The sequence below is a fragment of the Chelonoidis abingdonii genome, chromosome 26, assembly GCF_003597395.2.
Source record: "Chelonoidis abingdonii isolate Lonesome George chromosome 26, CheloAbing_2.0, whole genome shotgun sequence".
Taxonomy (NCBI): Eukaryota; Metazoa; Chordata; order Testudines; family Testudinidae; genus Chelonoidis; species Chelonoidis abingdonii.
Window position 1 is genome coordinate 751254 of NC_133794.1, and position 19419 is coordinate 770672.

General features: G+C 54.4%; 2 protein-coding genes and 1 long non-coding RNA gene across 4 annotated transcripts in view; all 3 read left to right on the forward strand.

Annotated features, from left to right (window-relative positions):
* EVI5L (ecotropic viral integration site 5 like) overlaps nucleotides 1-14004 on the forward strand; it is a 99059-nt gene extending 85055 nt beyond the window's left edge. Inside the window, exon 20 of one of the 2 annotated variants that reach the window (XM_032781423.2) lies at nucleotides 13900-14004. In XM_032781423.2, coding sequence (XP_032637314.1) covers nucleotides 13900-14004 — 105 coding nt within the window. The remainder of the gene's footprint in view (nucleotides 1-13899) is intronic. The other variant, XM_075061186.1, reaches the window with a different exon arrangement.
* LOC142045979 (uncharacterized) lies at nucleotides 2-7530 on the forward strand. The gene is made up of 2 exons (XR_012654914.1): nucleotides 2-6841; nucleotides 6945-7530. It is a non-coding gene; the product is annotated as an uncharacterized LOC142045979 (long non-coding RNA).
* Nucleotides 14005-14019: 15 nt separating the features above from the next.
* LOC116825426 (uncharacterized) overlaps nucleotides 14020-19419 on the forward strand; it is a 12868-nt gene continuing 7468 nt past the window's right edge. The window contains exons 1-4 of the mRNA XM_032781436.2: nucleotides 14020-14113; nucleotides 16011-16091; nucleotides 16368-16574; nucleotides 17066-17271. Coding sequence (XP_032637327.1) covers nucleotides 14020-14113; nucleotides 16011-16091; nucleotides 16368-16574; nucleotides 17066-17271 — 588 coding nt within the window. The remainder of the gene's footprint in view (nucleotides 14114-16010; nucleotides 16092-16367; nucleotides 16575-17065; nucleotides 17272-19419) is intronic.

Here is a 19419-nt window from a genome sequence, read left to right on the forward strand (position 1 = left end):
GTAGTGGCAGGTCGGGGAGATCATACACCCAACACGATGGCTGGGCTCAGAGAGCATTGCACGTCTGCTGCCATGCAGGGACAGCTCTCCAGCCAGCCTGTGTTATACAGAGCCTCTACTTTGATTGTTGTCTGCACTGCCTTTCTCCTGCTCTGTCGTCACCAGTAGTTACACTCCAACTCCATTGAGTAACCCTCATTCGCCCCACCCCGCCCCAATGCCTCCTTCTTGTATTTCCCTTTCCCAAAAGTTTGCACACTTGAGAACTCAGCTCAGTGTCATCGTGAGCGGAGGTGGAAGCAACTAGGCCACTGGACATCTGGGCCCAATGACCATCCACCGAGTCTGGGCACCCGTGGGCAACTGGCCAACAAACCATTCCTTCCCCTCCACACTCAGAGGGCGGGAAGTTGAGTCCCTCTTCCTTTTATTTAAATGTGTGTCCCCGATGATCCCGAGAGCATCTGCTCGGAGAGGGGAGAGTTGGAGGCCTTCATATCCCTATTCCCAAGGGAGCTCTCCCCAGGATGGGAAGGGCCCAGTGCGGGGGATTCTGGATCGAGGAGCCTGCTTGGTTACATGAGAGATTATATTTTATTTTTGTTCTCCAGATGTTATTTATTTAAACTGTTATGATGCCAACAGGGCTGCCCTTGGGGAGCTCCACACTAAGCTTTAAGTTCTAGGAAATTACACTGACGTGTCCTAAGGGAATCTATGGGAACAGCGTTCTGCCCTGCTGCCTTCCTGTCCTCCATCTGTAATGGAGCTGCACCAGTCTCCTGCACCATTACGTTCTCCAGAAGGTGTTGTAACTGTTACCTTTCTCTTCTGCTCCATATGGCAAACTGCAGGGTTTCCAACCTCCCTGTCTGGAGAGGGCTATGTGGAAATAAATCCCCTAAGAGAACCTTTCTTACTCTACCCAGAGAGCCACCAGAAACCTTGTGTCCCAACCAAGATCTGTCTGGTGCACAGCAAAGGTGCCTGGTAAGCAGGAGCAGTTTGGGGGGGAGCATAGAGAGAAGTCCCCAGCTGGGAATCATCTGGAGGATGTTTGTTTCTATGCATGATGGGGCTTGACCTCCCTCAGCCAGCCTGGCTCTCCCAGCTCTGCAACTGGCACCATGTTTCCATAGCCCTGTGAAATGTCCCCAGTCTGCCAGAGCTGTAGGAGATTTGGAGCGAAGGATGAAGGGTATGCACAGCCCAGCAAGCCCTGGTCAGATGATGGAAATGCCCACTCCTTGGAGTAGCCCTTAGTGGAGAGCTCAGCTCCTAATCGAAACCCAAGCTACTTATCTCCAAATGGGCCACCCTGGGCCAGAATTGCTAAACCATTCACCACTTTGAAGCCTGCCCTGGTGATCAGGCAGCAGGTGAAGCAGCTTCCTTGGGATGGAGCCAGTCTGCAAACGTGATCCCTGTTGAAGGAATTTTCCAATAAAGTGCTGCCTGCGGTGCTCCCACCTTGGCTAGCAGCATCGTTCTTGGCAGCAGTGTCCATCTAGTATCATTTCTGTGGAAGAGCCAGCCAGGCCCACCACCACAGCCCTTCACCCAAAGAGCTTTGCTTGCAGTCAGCAAGCCAGCTCCTCAGCTGGTGCAAATCCCCAGAGCTCTGCTGCAGTAAATGGCACTACATTGTTCTACACCAGCACAGGAGCTAGTCTGTTTTGTCTGCAGCTCTGACTCCTAATTTCCACTACAAAACCGTACAGATTGCGCTTCCATTTGTTTGTGACAGAGTCCGAGTATTACATCACTTCCTTCTTTGGGGCTTTACATCACTTTCTGGTGGTGGTGAGATGCCAAGGAGCTGCAAGCCCCTGAGGCTGTAGTGTCAGTTCATTTCCACCCCTTCTGTGCAGCGGCAACACAGCTCTATTCTGGCACCCCTTCGGGGAGCACAGATGGAAAATGAAAGGCGAGATCTCCAGGACTGGCTGCTCCCAGCAGGGATGGAAGATCTCACGTGGCTGGGATGAAGGCTGAATTTCCCAGGCACCTGGATGGCAAACGAAGGCAGTGGGGCTCAGGACCAGAGTTCACGTGGTGCTGAGACAAGGCGGGAGGGCCCTTTTGGGGCCATTGTCATGTCTCTGGGGGAGACTGATGCTGCTAGGCACCAATGGCTGCTTTAAAACCTTGAGCGCATGGGATGCTTTGTTGCCTATTGGCTGTTCTATTTATGGAGAGCACCGGCCATCGAGAGCGACCTGTGCACAGACCTGCTCAGGCAGAGAGAAAAACGATGCAAGGGGTGTGGAGCTGGCTGGATCCATCAGTCCCTGCGGAGATTATCTGGCTTGCTCTCTTATGGACTTGAGTTTTATTTCCTCTGGCCCTTTCTTTCTTTCCATCCTGCCCCTGCTTTACACCCTCCTTGTATTTCCCTTCTTCTCTCTGAATTCAGTAAAATCGGACATCCAGCAGCTGAGGAAAACCCATTCCCATGGGTGGCTTTGCCTGATTTCCTCTCTGGCCGATTGCAAGCGTCACTTTCAATGGACTACACCTCCAGCCCTCCCCCACCAACAGGTATTTCCAGAGCTTTCCCCTTCCCCACTGGTGTATTAAGTTCGCTGGGTCTGTTTCCAAAGGAGGGATGCCTTGGACCTCCCAACTTGGCAGAACCTTCCCTCATATTCTAAACCTTCCGCTTCTGAAATGGAAAACAACAGCCCCAGTGGACCTGAATGCTTGGACTGAGACCCTCACCGTTCCACCACGTCATTGGACTGGAGTATTGTGTATACTTATATAAATATGCCTGGGAGAGGCATTGGTTGGGTATTTATAATCTGTATATTTTAATATATATATTATATATATATACATGCTGCACTGTATTGCCAAATCCTTGTGATACCCCTTCCCTCCCAGAGAGCAGCAGCATCCCACAGGAGCTGAGGGTGTTTCACATGCAGGCCTTTCTCTGCCATCGCCTTTAGCTCCCGATGCCATTTTCCTGTGCTGGGGGCCTTGATTGCAACAGAAGATGGCTGGGGAATCCATTTGCTGGTTACGGAGCTGGTCATGCGTGCTGCCTTGTTGTTTTATTTATTCTGTATAGCACCAGCCGAGGACTAGCAGCTTCACAGAGCGGCCTGAAGGCACGAGCCCTTCTGGAATAAGGGATTGATTTGGAGCTCCTTCCCCCATTGATTTCAGTGGAGTTGCTTCAGATTAACACTGGGATAACAGATCATAGGGCCAAGTCCTTCCTGTTCTCGGTGTTTACCTGGGCCTTACCCAGTCAAGGGGCTGAGAGCTTTGCCTAAGGAAAGGCTGTGGCATTTGGCTCCTGTTAAAGGACTCTACAATACTGTTCCTAAGTACTGCAGCTGGGAGCAGTGCTGGGGCCGCAGCTGGAGGACACCATGCTACATCTACTACTAAGAGCAGTGTGTCTGCACCAGATCCATAGCTAGTGCAAAACAGCATAACCCCATTGACTGCAGTGCACATACGCTGATTTACACCAGCCAGGGATTTAGCCCGTTGGCTCCAGCAGAGTGACACTAATTTCCACCAGCTGGAGATCTGACCTTCAGTACTCAGGCAAAACCTGTCTTTGAAATCAGTGGGAGCTTTCTGGAGTACATCCTGAGTAAACTGAGTAAATCCTTCCCAGCCTCTGGCTTTGGCTCTTTGACTTTGCTGGGAATTTTGCTTTAGTCAGGACCAGGCCCTTATTTTCACACCCTTTCTGAGACAACGATCCCCTCAGGTGGGTTTATCATGTTCCAGCAGAGACTTCACATGTCGCACCTTGAGATTGGGTGTGATCCTGCTGTAGGGAGCAGACACTAGCTCTGCTTGGCTGGAATCCTGTCCCTACATGGACCCACACAGTGGTTTCAGTGGCATCACACTGGAGTCAGTAATGGCAGAATCTGGGGTGCAGGACGAGTGGGCCCCAGATGCTCCCTTTCTTCCTGCATGCCCACGTCCACAGCTGCACACTGAGCAGCAAGGTGTTCAGGACCTGCCCCCTGGCCACCCCCATTCCCCATAAGGAATCAGCTCTCAAGGAGACCCAGACCATCCGTAGAACAGCATCCCAACCACAGAGGTGCTGGGCCATGAGGAAGCGAGGGAGGGGTAACATCATTCCCCCTGGACACCACCCCAGGAGGTGGCATGAGCTGACTGCCAGTTTAGCACCCCTTCTTCTTGCTCAGCTGGCAGGGGAGGGGCTGTTCAATAGGGTGCTGCCTGCAGCCCACAGGAGGTCCCTGGTTCAAGTCAGCATTGCAGCAACCTGCATGAACAGAGTGCCAGAGTCTGCCATTGCAATGCCACTGAAATGGGTGGGACTGCGTGGGTGTAACCACAGGCTGGACTCCAGCCCAGTAGAGTCTGCTGCCTACAGCAGGCCACTGGGTTACTCCTTGACTGCGCTGCCCCCGGGCCATGGAGAAGAACTGCAAGGCATGGCTGGCCACCCCCATTGCTGTCGGTCAGATGGCGTGGGAGCATCGGCTTACAAATGACAAAGCTGTGCGGTGTGGGTGCCTTGGTGGGAAGGCTCTGGGTGGCTTTCCATCCACCATAGACAGGACCAGTTCAGCTGCAGGTTCCTTCCCAGGCGCTCAGTGCAAGTGGGCCAGCGAGGTCTCAGGTAGCTCTTCTGCATGGATTAGTGGTGCAAGTTCAAGGCATCGGAGAAAGGTTTTTTGAAGGCTCCCATTGCCTGCATGGGAGTTTGCCCGATTAAGGATGTGTTGCTATCGCCTCCATGAGACGGACAACGCCTGTAAATCCCACCTGCAGTGCTGGTTACTGTGGCACATGGAAGGGTTTGGATCATGACTAAAGCAAACTGACCTGAGTTTAGAAAGGAAAATCCACCACCTCCCCCACTCCCTACGGCTCTGGCGAGGTTCATTCTTGAGCTGCTCGTGTTGGGGGGGTTGGTTTGGTTTGGCTTTTTCCTGTATGATTTATGAGTAGCAACTAAAACAAAGTGCCTAAAGTTGACCTGCTCTGTGCTCTGTAGTAAGCTGCAGCCACATAACTCCGAGAACACAGCCCCCAGGACAGCAGGGCGCGCCTGCTTGGTGACTCTCATGCATGCCCCTCCCGCCCTGGCAATAGTGTAAGTACATGGGCAAACCTCAGCCAGACCTTTCCCCCTTCCCTTTACCTGCCCCTAGCCTGGCAGCTTTGGTCCCCTTGCTGCTGCTTCGACTGGCTGCCCACTGCAAGAATCCGTCTTCCTCTGACGTAGCTGAGACTGGCCAGTTGTAGACAGGCCTGGGTAGACCATTAGGTTGATCCACTCTGGCAAGCCCTGTGTGTAGCACAGTCAGGGCTGTGGGGCAGGCTGCAGGCAGCGCCAATGAGAATGCATAGGTAGGGAATGGGTGCTGAGTAGCTGTTGGGGGCTTCACCTGAATTCTGTCCTTTAGGAAGGGGGAGGCATGGCCTAGTGGGTAGAGTCTGGGACTGGGAGCCCAGGGTCTCCTGTGTTCCAATCCCAGCTTTGACTTCAGATCGTGCAATGCAAGTCACTTCCTCCTCCTTTCTGCCTCAGTTTCCCCATCTAGTGTCAGGATGGTTAACTAGTTATGTTTGTGGAATGTGTGGGATGTGTTATGGCAGTGCCTAGGGGCCCTAACAGATCAGGGCTGCAGGGTGCTGCACAGACACACTTAGCAGGAGAGAGCCCCTGCTCCAAAGAGCTTACAGTCTAGATAGACAAGATGGAGGGTGGGAGGGAAACTGAGACCCAGAGAAGGGAAGGAACTTGCCCAAGATCACCCCATAGGGAAGTTCAGAGTGGGCTTTAAACTGCTACTACTTTATTGAGTTCGGGACTCGGAGACAAACGGAGAAGGGGGAGCAAAGTTGGAGCCTGAAAGTTCAGCCTGGACTCCCCCAGATTTTGGAGCACTTGGAGCTAGGGCTTGCATTCTAACCCACCTCTAGGAAACACATTTTGTGAGATCCCTGAAGTTGGGGAAGCCTCAACATTTAAAAGCAAAAATGTCAGAGTTTCTACAACTCAAGATCTCCTGCCTGTCCATCTTGTGCCATCAGCCTGATCTTTAATAGAGGCTGTAAAGCCACTGTGCTTTTGGGGCATTAACAGCTCCCACACAGCCCCCTTTAGTTCTGCCCCACTTCTTAGCGGACAGTCTCGCAGAGGGCAGACCCAGAGAGAAAAGGTCCACAGAGTGACCAGGACCAGCCAGGATCTGTGTCCTAGGACTCAGCTGTCACACGGATTGACACAGGTTCAATCTCCCCACCTGCCTGCCAGAGAAGGACTAGCTAGAACCTCTCCATGCCCATCCCCATGCTGAGCAAGGAGCGGTGCTGATGGGTGCCGAATGGGAGACCCTGGAGGCCAGGAAGCAGAGAGCATAGAAGATTGAATGGAGGAGAACATAAGGAGTTACAGATTCCAAGGACAGAGGGGACCATTGTGATCATCTAGTCTGACCACCTGGATAACAGGCCAGAGACCTGCCGCCAATAATTCCTAGAGCAGAGCTTTGATGAAAACATCCAGCCTTGCTTTAAAAATGATCTGTGATGGAGAATCCACCATGACCCTGGTAAACGATTCCAACAGCTCCTCTGGGATGCAGGGGAAACCCGCAGACAGGTGAGGTTAGACCAGAGGGTGTTGGCCTGTACTAAGACACAGAGAGAGATAGTTCACCCACTATGGACCAGCAATCGCAGGACCGGTCCCCAGCTGGTGTGAATCAGCATCGCGCCATAGGAGTCAATGGGCCAGATCCCCAGCTGATGTAAATCAGCATCGCTCCATTGGAGTCAATGGGCCAGATCCCCAGCTGGTGTAAATCAGCATCACTCCATTGGAGTCAAATGGGCCAGATCCCCAGCTGGTGTAAATCAGCATCACTCCATTGGAGTCAAATGGGCCAGATCCCCAGCTGGTGTAAATCAGCATCACTCCATTGGAGTCAAATGGGCCAGATCCCTAGCTGGTGTACATTGGCCTCCCACTGGAGTTGCAGAGTTCCACCAGCTGTGGAACTGGTCTCTCCAGAGAAGGTAACAGTGAAATGCGAGTGAGACTGAGGAGGGGACCTGGCAGGGCTTCCCACCAGTGGGCAGAGTCATTACCAACACTCCACCCACAGGGAATACAAAACACCCGGGCGCCTCCCTCACTGGCAATCAGCGTGCAAAGGCATGTCAGATTGGTGCCATCTCCTTGGCTTGGATGCTGTCTTCCCGTGAGGTGCACGTAGCTCAGCCATGGGGAAGCCCGTTTGGCTCCATATCCAAGAAACACACTCAGGTTGCAGTGAATTTTGGTTCATTTTGATGGTACTGTAACTGCCCCCGATGGTCTGACCGCTCCCAAACTTGTGTGTCTGGTGTATCTGTGTAGCGGTGACCCTTCCTCCTCTCTGACTGTAACCTTCGTCCTCTTCAGCCCACACCCATTTTAAAAAAAACCTGACTTGTGCAAAAAACATCTGTACTTTCAAAAAAAGAGAAAAAAACATCAAAAACAATAAACTATTTACACTGTCTTACTAACTCTGTGCCTCTGGGCTCTGTAGGATGCTTCTGCTCCAGGATTGGCCGGGAAAGGCTAGCAGGTCAGCTCCTCTTCCTGAGTACATCTGGGAAACGTCAGCATGTTAAAAATATTCACAGATTGGCCAGAAAAGATCATTGTGATCATGTAGTCTGGCCGATATACCATAAACTACGTAGAACCTCGCCCAGCGTCTCCATATCTTGTGGTTGAGCCAGAGCACATGCACACACAGAGAGGAAGATATAGCCACTCCTGAGTCAGTCTTCCAAGTGATGGAGAATCCACTGCATCTCTTGGGAAATCGTCCCAGCAGTTCGTTTCCTTCTCCATTAAAATGCTCATCATATTTCTAGCTAGCCTGAATGTACCTAGCTTCAGCTTCCAGCCAGTGGACCTTTTCTGCCTTTGTACTTGGGGTTGGATTATCACACTGCGGGAGAAGGCTGCTCTTACGACTAGCAGCCAAAGGCATCTTGCAGTCCAGTGGCTGGAATTTAAAGCCAGACAAATTTAGATTGAAAATGAGGTGCAAATGTTGAATGGTGAGGGGTGACTGACCACCAGAAATGACCTGGGGGCAGGGTGGATTCTCCAGCATTTGAGCAGAAGTGTTTTTCAATGAGCTGCGGTAGCTCAAGCATGAGTTATGGGCTGTGTGCTGGGAGCTCTAGGTGCGTTGCTCTGGCTTGGGTTACGCTGGAGGGCAGACATTGAGCACAGTGTCCCCTTCTAGTCTTAAACTCTGTGCAAGGGAGTGAGGGGAGAACTGATATGGGACCTAGAGGGCCAGATCTTTAGCTGGTGTAAATCAGCATCACTCTGCTCACTTTAATGAGGCAATTCTGATTTACATCAGCTCAGGATCCAGCCCAGAGCCTTTGCCATCTTGGTCACTGGTTCAGAGCCAGCCCAGCTCAGGGAGTGACTATTGATGGTGGCTGTTTGGTGGGTCTGAGTCCCAGTTCTTGTAGGGCTGGTGTCCATCTCACACAGACCAGTCTTAGTTGGCAACTGCAGGACCACACACCATAAGGGAAGGCTAGTGGGGTAAGTGCCCCGTCATGGCCTTTCTGGGAGGCTGTCAGTCCACCCCCTTTCCCAGGCCCCGAAACCGCTTTGCCCACCCCTAAGAATAACTCACACTAAGGGGAAATTCACAGCACTCACATTCTAAGTGATTGCCCTCGCCCCCATGCTGAGCGGGCTCTCACCAAAATCAGGCTGTCACCAGGGTGACCCTGGCCAGATGTCCCTTTGCCCCTTGCCAGAGCTCCTGAATTTGGTCATAATTCTTTCCAGGACTCCAGCTCCTCACCCCGTGGCTGCGAGCCACAATCTGGTCCTACTAGCCTTTTGCTTGAGCTCCCCATTAGCAGGGAGCCTGCGAGGCCAAGCAGTGGGCAGTGCATCCTGCTGCAGATGGGGCCTGAACAGCAGGGCTGAGCATATGCTTCCGTGGAAATAGTTTCCTTCTGGCTGAGCTGGGGGGATCTCAGCTGCTTTAGGCTGGAATATCTAGTGCAGCTGAGTTGCTCCCCTGCTGTCAGTGGCCATACCTGCCAGGCTCCTACACATAGGTGCCAACTTTTGCTTCCGCCAGTGGGTGCCCAACCCCTCCCTGCCCCCAGCCCTACCCCGACTCCACCCTGTCCATGATGCCCCTTCCCTGCCCCACCCCCATTCCAACCCCTTCCCCTAAAGTCCCTGTCCCAACTCTGCCCCTATTCCGACTCCTTCCCCAAATCCCCGTCCTGACCCTGCCTCTTCCCCAGAGTATGCCAAGTTCACGCTCCTCCCCCGTCCCTCCTAGAGCTTGCTACGCCGTTTGGCGGTGGCCTGGCGGGAAGCACTGGGAGGCAGGCAAAGGAGCGGGGATGTGGCATGCTCAGGGGAGGAGGAGGAGGAGATGGGGCGAGGAGCTTGGCTGCCAGTGGGTGCAGAGCACCCACTAATTTTTCCCCGTAGGTGCTCCAGGCCCAGAGCACTCACAGAGTTGGCACCAATGCTCGTACCAGGTCAGTTGCCCCAGTGTTTGAGAGCATGAGCCAACCTTTAGCTAATGGTTAGGTAGAAATTTCCCCTGGGAGCAGATTATTCCATTAATGCCCAGTGGGGTGCGTCCTCTGCAACTGGCAGTGCTGGACCCTGCTACAGGTGGGATACCAGGCTAGATAGGCCCATCAGTCTGAGCCAAGCTGGCAGCCAATGGCAGATGGACTTGCTGCACGCACCAGATTTTGTGACTTGCAGCTCATGGGAAGGATTTAGCAGAGCAAAGGCATGCCCTGTACTGCCCGTTCAGTTCTTGCACCGAGTCATCCTGCCCAGCCCAGAGCGAGATCTGTGCAACCAACCTCCCAGCTGAGACAGGAAGTGGGCAGGGGAATCAGGGCTCCCGTGAGTCAGAGCAGAACCAGACGGCAAGGGAGTGAAACTAGCACATGGCTGACACGGTGGGGAGGATGTTCAGAGGTGCATGTTGCAGGAGCTGCTTGGGGGATTTAGAGCTGGACCTGGCAATGCCCCATGTGGTCAACTATCATCCAGGCAGGTGGTTCGGAGCAGCTGACTGCAGGTGCGGCATCCTGTCAAGATTTTAAAGCCATGGCTGCCTGCGTATAGGCCTTAAAGATCCCTCTGCATTAGCAGTGTGTATCCTGCCCAAAACCTCCTCCCATGGCTGTGATTCAAGCTGGTAGCTCCACCCCAGAGGTGGCTGCATTTCAACAGTACTGGGTGTGCATCAGTTGGGATAGAGGGGCTGCTCCTGCCTTCTTCCCGGCCCTGTCTGAATTTCCGGGTCTGGAGGCGTGGAAGAGGCAGCAATTTAGGCCTCTTACTGTTCTGTTTGCTGGTGCAAACTCTGTCCCCCCGCCCCCAAATTCCACCCCCCACCTGCCTAAGGCTCTGGGAGGGGTTGGGGGGGAAAGGTGTGGGGTGCAGGTCCTGGGCTGGGGATTAGGGTGCAGGAGGGGTACAGGGTGCAGGCTTTGGGATGGAGTTTGGGTGCTGGGTGCAGGGTCCAGGTGCTAGTGCCCATTCAGCATTGCTCCTGTGCCCCCATCCATATCAGCTATCCCCATCCATTGCAGGGCTGGGCCCCTCCAGCACTGCTCCCTTCCCCCCATCCGTATCAGCCATTCCCATCCATTGCAGGGCTGGGCCCATCCAGCACTGTTCCCATCGCCCCATCCATATCAGCCATCCCCATCCATTGCAGGGCTGGGCCCATCCAGCGCTGCTCCCTTCCCCCCATCCGTATCAGCCATCCCCATCCATTGCAGGGCTGGGCCCATCCAGTGCTGCTCCCATCCCCTATCTGAATTAGCCATCCAGCCAGGACCGGCACTAGGATTTCTCGCGCCCTAGGCGCACGGCCATTTCACTGCTCCCCACGCTGATCCCGTGGCTCCGGTGGAGCTGCCACAGTCATTCCTGCGGAGGGTCCGTTGGTATGTGGCTCTGGTGGAGCTGCCGCAGGCATGCCTGCGGGCGGTCCACTGGAGCCGCACGAGCAACCGACCGTCCACAGGCATGACTGCGGCAGCTCCATTGGAGCCATGAACCAACGGACCCTCCACAGGCATGCCTGCAGCAGGTCAACCGGAGCCGCCTGCCATCCCACCTCCCCTGGCAAAATGCCGCCCCCCTCCTCCCCCCCCACAAATAATCCTGGCGCCCTAGGCGATTGCCTAGGCTGCCTAAATGGTAGCGCCGGCCCTGCATCCAGCACTGCTCCCTTCCCCCTATCTGTATCAGCCATCCCTGTCCATTGCAGGGCTGGGCCCATCCAGGACTGCTCCCATCCCTCCAACCGACTGTATCAGCTGTTCCTATCCATTGTGGGGCTGGCAAATAGGATCCGCAAAAACCAGCACACTAGGGTAGAAGCTGCCTAAACTAGCCAATGGGGCGATGCTGGTAAGAGGGATGTGTCTAAAGCCCCCGCCCCCTCATGGAATTTGGCACAAATCAGGCCTGCTGTTAGGTACCTCCACCCAGTAGCAATCCACAGCTGGGAAGCCCTCCCTGGGGGCAGGCGCCACAGCTGGTTGTGGTGAGCATCACAGCGATGTCTGCTTCGCTGCACAGCAGGAGGGGTGCTGTAGCCCCCTTACACCTTTAGCCCAGTGGCTTGAGCACTCAGCTGGGATGTGGGAGACCCCTGTTCAAATCCTCACTCCCCCACAAGCAGAAGGAGGATTGAACCTGTGTCTCCCACATCCCTGCTGAGTGCCCGTCCACTGGCCTAAAACATTGGGGATGGTACCGCTGCCTTCTCTGGCTGGAGTTTGAATGGGACCTGATCCAGTGGGTGGCCTCCGAGGCTGACTATCAGATCGGGCCTTGTGGTTGAGGCAGGCACGCCTCTGCTTATCTTCCCGGGTTCACAGATATCTGGCACTTAGGCACCGGTCAAGTAGAGGGAGGCAGCAGTGCACATGCCCAGAGGTTGAAACTTGGTGCCAAAGGAAACTTTACTCTGAAAACACAGGTGCCAGGTTTAGGTACCTACAGGGTTTGACAGCAGCCAGCATGGGTTTTGTGGATCACAAGGATGCATAAAACTGGGACTTAGGTAAGCGGAGGGAATGGTCCTGCTATTGTGGGGGACTTTCCTGGCTTATACACAACCCCGGTGAAATGGGCTGGTGAAAGGATCCGAGTCCTCGCTCCCACTTCTTTACCCAAAGGCCTGTCTGACCTTGAGGGCTCCCCTTCCACTCTCCTGTGTGGCAGAATCCTCAGAACCCCAACAAGGCTGGGTCCAGGATTCCTGGGGGGGCTTGACCCTCAACCTTGTCATGGTCACTTAGGGCAGGGGTTAAGCAGGGTATCCCCACTCTGGGGTGCTCTCTCTGCACTGGAGGCTTCCCCGACCCACTGATCATCAAATATAGTTCAAAGCAAATACAATTTATTTAACACCAATCCATTTTTAAAAACCAAGATGATCACATGACTCCACTCTGTGGCACAGGGACATCACAACCAGCCGTTTCTGGAATGTAAGGGCAGGTCACAGTCTGTCGCCCACATGTCCCAGGCCTCCTGCTCAGGCCCTGGCTGTGCTGCAGGGATGCTGTGAGTCAGACCCTTTCTCTGGCAGTGGCCACATGCCCTCTGGCTCTAGTTGGCAGGACCCTTCTTCCCAGGGTCAGTCCCCCCATCAGAATTATGATCCCCCTCCAAGTCTGGCCTGCAAGGCCTCTTGGCTGGGGGCATCTCCCTGCGCTGCGCCTGCTGCCCAGGTTCCCCCTCGCTCCCCACAGTGCTCACTGCTCCAGCTCCAGCCCCAGCACTGATGCTGCTCTGCCTCCAGCTCTCTGGGCTGCTTTTCTGGCCCCTCTGGCTCTGGTTGCTGCAGCTCTGCTCCCAGCACAGATCTGGTCCCTGGGCTGCTTCTCTGGTTCTCTCTGGCTCTGGCCGGTGCAGTTCTGCTCCTCAGCTCAGCTTGGGCCCCTGCTTTCTGCTTAGCTCAGCCCTGCTTTGGGCCAGGCAATTTCAGCTCACAAGGAGGATGGGACACCCTGCCCCCCCCCCAGCCTCCTGACCCCTCACTAGCCTGCCCTGCCTTGTCAATCAGGCTCACCTGGGATATTGGCATCTTCCCCATTGTCCCGGGGACTGTCAGTCTCAGGGTCCTGATTTCCCATCGACCCTCCCCCTTTCTTTTGCTACTGGGAGCTAGCCAAGCAACAACCCTCCACCCACCCACATGAGTTTTAGTAAGGGGACAAGAGTCCCCTTACACTTAGACACCGGAGTATCTCTGTGAATCTGGGCCTCAGTTTCTCAGCTGTAAAAGGGGGATTTTACATCTCTCTCATCTATTTAAATCGTAAATTCCTGTGAGCAGGAACTGTCTGTCTCGCTAGGCGTCTGCGCAGCACCTGCCACAACGGAGCCTCCGGTCTCTCTCGCTGGCTGCACAGCACCCAGCATGACAGTGAGGGGCGTGATCTCCAGCACAATGATGTAGCTGGACTCGAGCTCCGCTCTGGCGGGAGGTTTTTGTAGGCTCTACACAAAAGCAATTCCTCGTGCTCCCCCTGCTGGCCCTGCAGTGAACTGCCAGTGTTCTCAGAGCACAGATTTCTGCCCAGGTTGGTACGTAAAAGAGATGCCGTGCGTGCGTTATGGGCTGGCAAAAAGAGCCTGATCAACAGATGGATGCGGTCTCTAAGCTGCAGCATGAGGACAGTCTGGGCCCATTGCCTTGCCTTGGGGCAAGTGAGAGTGCGTCTTAGCTAAGGCCCTTCTGCTGATGGCCCCAGTTAACTGCAACAGCCCCAGCTCCCTGCTGAAAGCACAGCTGGATCAGAGACTGCTGCCACTAAACTCCCCCACCCTCTTGCCTCCAGCCAGTGGTTTCTGCCTTGCAGCTGGCAGTTGGGCGCCTGTTCGGATCAGAAGGAAGCCAGCTGTGGTTTGCAGCAGAGAGCGTTAGCCCCCATCCAGCAGCCTGATTGGCTGCACGTCATATGAGTGCTCTGCCCTGCCCAGCTCTTGGGCTGAGATGGCAAAGGTGGTGGAATAGCCACCCGCAGAAGCTCCCCCACAGCGTGGAGGCTGCAGGTGAGTGAACCCTTGGGGGTGCAAGGTCCATGCGAGTGCCTTGCCACGGCTTCCTTGCTGCCGATGGAGTGTGTCTGTCCAGACTGGGTACCGCTGGGGCTTCCACATGGCAGGAAATAGCATGGAGATTAGACACATTGGGGCCCTTTCAGGCAGCACACCTTGCAGGGATGGGTGCCAGGAACAGAACCCAGGCGTCCTAACTCCCCGCGCCCAACCTGTAACCACTAGACCCCACTGCCCTCCCAGAGCTTAGAATAGAACCCATGAGTCCTGACTCCCAAGCCCCCCCCCCGCGATCTACCCACTAGACCCCACTGCCCTCCCAGGGGAGAGGATGGAACCCAGGCATCCTGTCTCCCAGCTCCCCACCTGTAACCACTAGACCCCACTGCCCCCCCCCGAGCAAGGGATGGAACCCAGGAATCCTGAGCCCCAGCTCCATCAAGCCTTAACCCACTATAGCCCACTCCCCCTACAGTCCAGTCTCTACAGCCAGTTCTTTCTATCCCACCATCCTGACCAGCTATGGCTCCGTGACCCCAACCCCACCTGACTCGCACTGTGCTGGCTCCGGCTCTGGCCCTGGGGCGCCGTGTCTGGAGCTGGTGCTCTGCAGGGGGCTGGCCCGTAACTTGCTGATGCCACTTACTCTGTCGTCTCCCGCCACGAGGACAGTACATACAGTACTTGGAGGCTCTAAAAGCAGCCAAGTCCCCAGCTCCTGGGGGCCAGTGTCGCTCAGCGGGCGCTGGGGAGCTGGGATGAATCCTGCACCAGTTTTGTGTAGGAAAACTTCCCGCAGTACTGTGGGCCAGATGCCAAACTGGAGGGTCGTTCCAACTGGCGTCATTGGGGCCAGATCCCCAGGCGGTGGAAATCGGATGGTTTCATTTGGAGCCTGGTTGATTTACACCAGCCGAGCTCTGGCACATTTGTACGGCACCTCTTGTGGCTGCTGTCTGAGGCACAGCTTGGATCTAGTCTACTGTTTCCAGGGTGAGTGAGTGGAATGGGTTTAGCAGCTAGATGGGGGCTGGCAGTCAGGACTCCTGGGTTCTTTTCCTAGCTCTGGGACAGGAGTGGGTCTAGTGATTAGAATGGGGGGGGCTGGGAGTCAGGACTCTTGAGTTCTTTTCCTAGCTCTGGAAGGGAAGTGGGGTCTAGTGGTTAGAATAGGGAGGGCTGGGAGTCAGGACTCCTAGGTTCCAGTATCAGGTTTGGCACTGTCTTGCTGCCTGAGCTGACAACAGGTTTCTTCACCATCCATTAACTGGGATACCCTGACCTGCCTCTCAGTGGGCCAGGCAGGTATCATTATGACTAATCCTGAGTGGTGTGAGGTAGCATCTGATTGTTCCTGGGGACAGGCTCATCAGCCCCATGGTTTATCAGGCACCCTTGTGCATGGGGCTGTACAAACAAATTCAAAGCCTGGTCCCTCCCCTCAGTACTGTCAGGTTCAGGGCAGGAAAGGGTGTCTGGAGCTGTGAAGTGAAGCATGGTCACAGATGTTAATGAACAGATGGGGCAGTTGAGGCACAGAGAGGGGAAGGGACTGGCTCAAGGTCACACAGCGAGAGACAGGCAGAACCCAGGAGTCCTGACCTCCAGTCCTTCCCCACCCCCTCTCAAACCATGAGACCACACTTCCGCTCCCAGAGCTGGGAACTGAGCCCAGGAGTCCTGACCCCAGTCCTGTCTGCAGAGGAGAATGATTGAGGGGCAGGAGACGGGAGGGGGCACTTAGCGACTTGCCCCTACTGGGACCTGCTACAGACCAGCGACAGGTTAGGCCTGTCTGGGCCATTCCCAACTGGCTCAGCGACCCCCGCAGGCCCCATGGGGCAGGAGCTGGGCCGGTTACATAGTGATGCCACCTCTCCTCATCCCGCAGCTGCCAGGATGCCGCGCTCCTTTCTGGTGAGAAGCAAGAGGGGCCCAAACCACCCAGGGCAGCGACCAGAGGGTCTTGGCGGTGAGTGGAGGGGCGGGGGGAGGGGTGAGCTGGGGCAGCAGGTGAGGGGAAAGTATCCTCAAAGGAAGAATGGGGGGAGGGGGCAGGCAAGGGGAGAAGGGCGCCCTCTATTGGATAGCAAGGGAGGGGAAGGGTGGGGCTGGGTGAACATGGAGAGAACCCCCAAAACACCCCCGTGATCTCACCTGGAGGCCAGGGATTCGCCTGCCCTGCCCAGCCCAAGGTTGGGGGTGGAGAGGAGGCTCAGGGAATCTCACCAGCAAATCCTTCTTCCAGATCCAGCCTGGGGAGTGCCCCGAGCAGGGCCGGAGCCAGCCCAGCCCCCCGAGCTGGGGCACGGGGCAGAGGAAGGGAGCAGAGCCCATCCCAGGGTCTTGGAAAGCTGCGGGGTGCAGGATAGGGAGGGGGCAGCCAGCCAGCCGCAGTGCAGCCCCCCCGCTGAGATGGACTTCAGCCAGAGCTGGGCCTGTCGGCCCCTGCCAGGTAACCCTCCACCAGCCCCATGCTCCTCCAGGGGGAGCTCCTCCCAATCCCACACCAGCCCATCACCCCCAGCCCCCCAGCTTCCCTCTCCAGGGGCAAGTTCCATGCCCCTCCCCACCCTGTCTGACCTTGCCCCTGGGGGGGCAGTGGCAGGCAGGTGGCCAGTTCTGTGAGGAGGACACATGCCCCACTGGGAACTGGACTGAGACCCACCAACCTCATCTTACACAATGACAACGACCTGAGTTCTATTCCCCACCGTCGGAGCCAGCCAGCCCCTGGGGCCAGGCCAGATCAGATCAGAGCCGGTGCCCCTGGAGGGGAAAGGCCCTATGTCCCAATCACTGGCCCCCCCAAGCCAGCCAGAGCCTGTGCCCCCTGGAGGGGAAAGGCCCCATGTCGCAATTGCTGCCTCTGATCCAGCTGGAGCCGGCACCGCCTGGAGGGGAAAGGCCCCATGTCCCAGTTCCCCACTTGCTGTTTCCCCGTAGGCGTGAGCAGCCCCCCAGACGTGTCATTCAAGCCCTTCTGGAGCAGCTACCGCAACCCTGAGTTGCAGCACCTGGTGCAGAGTGTCCTGCCACCGGCGCTGGGCTCCGGGAGGGAGCTGGGCAGGGACGCTGAGGGGACCTCTGGCCTCCTGGGATCTCTCCTGCTCTTCTCCAAGCCACCACACGGGTGCAGCTGCTGTGACAAGGTAATCCCCACCCCCACACCCTCCAAGAGACTGGGCTGAGCCCCTCGCCCTGCTGACCCTGAGAACTCCCTGTGTGATCGAGCTCATAGACTCATAGACTTTAAGGTCAGAAGGGACCAATATGATCATCTAGTCTGACCTCCTGCACAAAGCAGGCCACAGAATCCTACCCATCCACTTCTATAACAAACCCCTAACCTATGTCTGAGTTATTGAAGTCTTCAAATTGTGGTTTGAAGACCTCAAGCTGAGGTAGATATTACCACATCGAGTAGGAAGCTCTAAACTTGACCAACAGTTTAGTCGGGCCAAAAGTCGGAGGGCCCGGATAATCATTCATCAAGAATATTAAAGGAACTGGCGATAAATTGCAAGCCCTTAGGAAGAATTTTTAATGAAAGGCGGTAATTACGTGTCAGGGGTTGTACCGTACGGACTGGAGAATTGGCTAGACATATCCTATCTTTTAGGAAGGGAAAAAAGGTGATCTGAGTAACTATAGGCCTATTAGTTTTGACATCTGTAGTTATTGTAAGGGCTTGGAAAAAATTTGAAGAATGAAAGTAGTTAAGGACATTAGAGCGTCAATGGTAATTGGGACAAATTACAACATGGTTTTACAAAAGTAGATGTGCCAAACCAACCGAATCTCCTCTTTGGAAGTGACAGATTATTTGACAAGGAGGAAATGCTCAGTATCAATTTACCTTGATTTTCAGTTAAGGCATTTGACACGGTTCAGCTCTCTCTATGGGGTGATATATTAGTTAAATTGGAAAAGAATTTGGGATATCAAATACTGAAAATTGTAAGGTGGATAAGGAACTGGGTAAAGGGGAGACTCCAACGGTCGTGAGCTGAAGGGTGAGACTGTCAGGCTGTATAGCGTTTGGATGACTAGGATGGAGTTCCTCAAGGGAGGTCGTTTTTAGGACCATCTTATTTAACGCTTTTATTACGGACCTTGGCACAAAAAGCTGGGAATGGGCTAATAAGTTGTGGATGACACAAAGCTGGAGGAAGTATTGCTAACACAGAGAAGGCCAGGATTAAATCCTACAGAAAGGGCCTGGATGACCTGGTTGTAAACTGGAGTAATGTGATAGGCATTGAAATTATAGTGGAAAGTGGCAAGGTCACGCACTTAGGATTAATAATTTAAGAATTTTTAGTTATAAATTGGGGACACATCAGTAGAAGCAACCGAGGAGGAGCAGGACCTTGGAGTATTGGTTGATCACAGGAATGACTATGGTCGCCAATGTATATGCCGGTAAAAAAGCTAATGCGGGTTTTAGGATGCATAGGCGAAGGTATTTCCAGCAGGAAGAATACAGGAGTTTTAGTGCAGTGTATATAAGGGCACTGGTGATTGACCTGCATCTGGAATACTGTGTGCAGGTTCTTGGTCTCCCATGTTAAGAAGGATGAATTCAAACTGGAACAGGTTTCAGAGACGGGCTACTAGGATGATCCAAGGAATGGAAAACCTGTTCTTATAAAAGGAGACTCAAAGAGCTTGCTTGTTAGCCTAACCCAAAAGAAGGTGAGGGGGATATGCTTTGCTCTTTATAAATATATCAGGGCGGATTATATTAGCAGGAGAGGAATTATTTAAGCTTAAGTACCAATGTAAGACACAAGAACAAATGGGTATAAACTGGACACTAGGAGTTTAGACTGAAATTAGATGAAGTTTATAACATTAGGGGATGAAGGTTCTGCCACAGCTTCCGAGGGGAGTAGTGGGCCAAAGACATATCTGGCTTTAAGGACTAAGCGTGATAAGTTATGGAAGGGGTGGTTGATGGGATAGCCTTAAAGTTGGCAATTGATCTTTGATTATCAGCAGGTTAAGTATGCCCAGTGGTCTGTGATGGGATGTTAGATGGATGGGATTCGCCGTAGCCAGCGGACTTGTGAAGAGTGCGTATGTTCTGAGTGGACTGCAGAGAATGGCTTTCCTGGAGGCTGGCTGGTGAGTCTTAGTCCCATTGTGGCCAGTTACTGATCGCCCATATTTGGGTCGCGAAGGAATTTTCCTCCGGTGCGACCTTGGCAGAGGGACCTGACAGAAGGTTTTTTCGCCTTCGCCTCTGCAGCCGTGGCATGGGTCACTTGCTGGTGGATTCTCTGCAGACGTGAAGC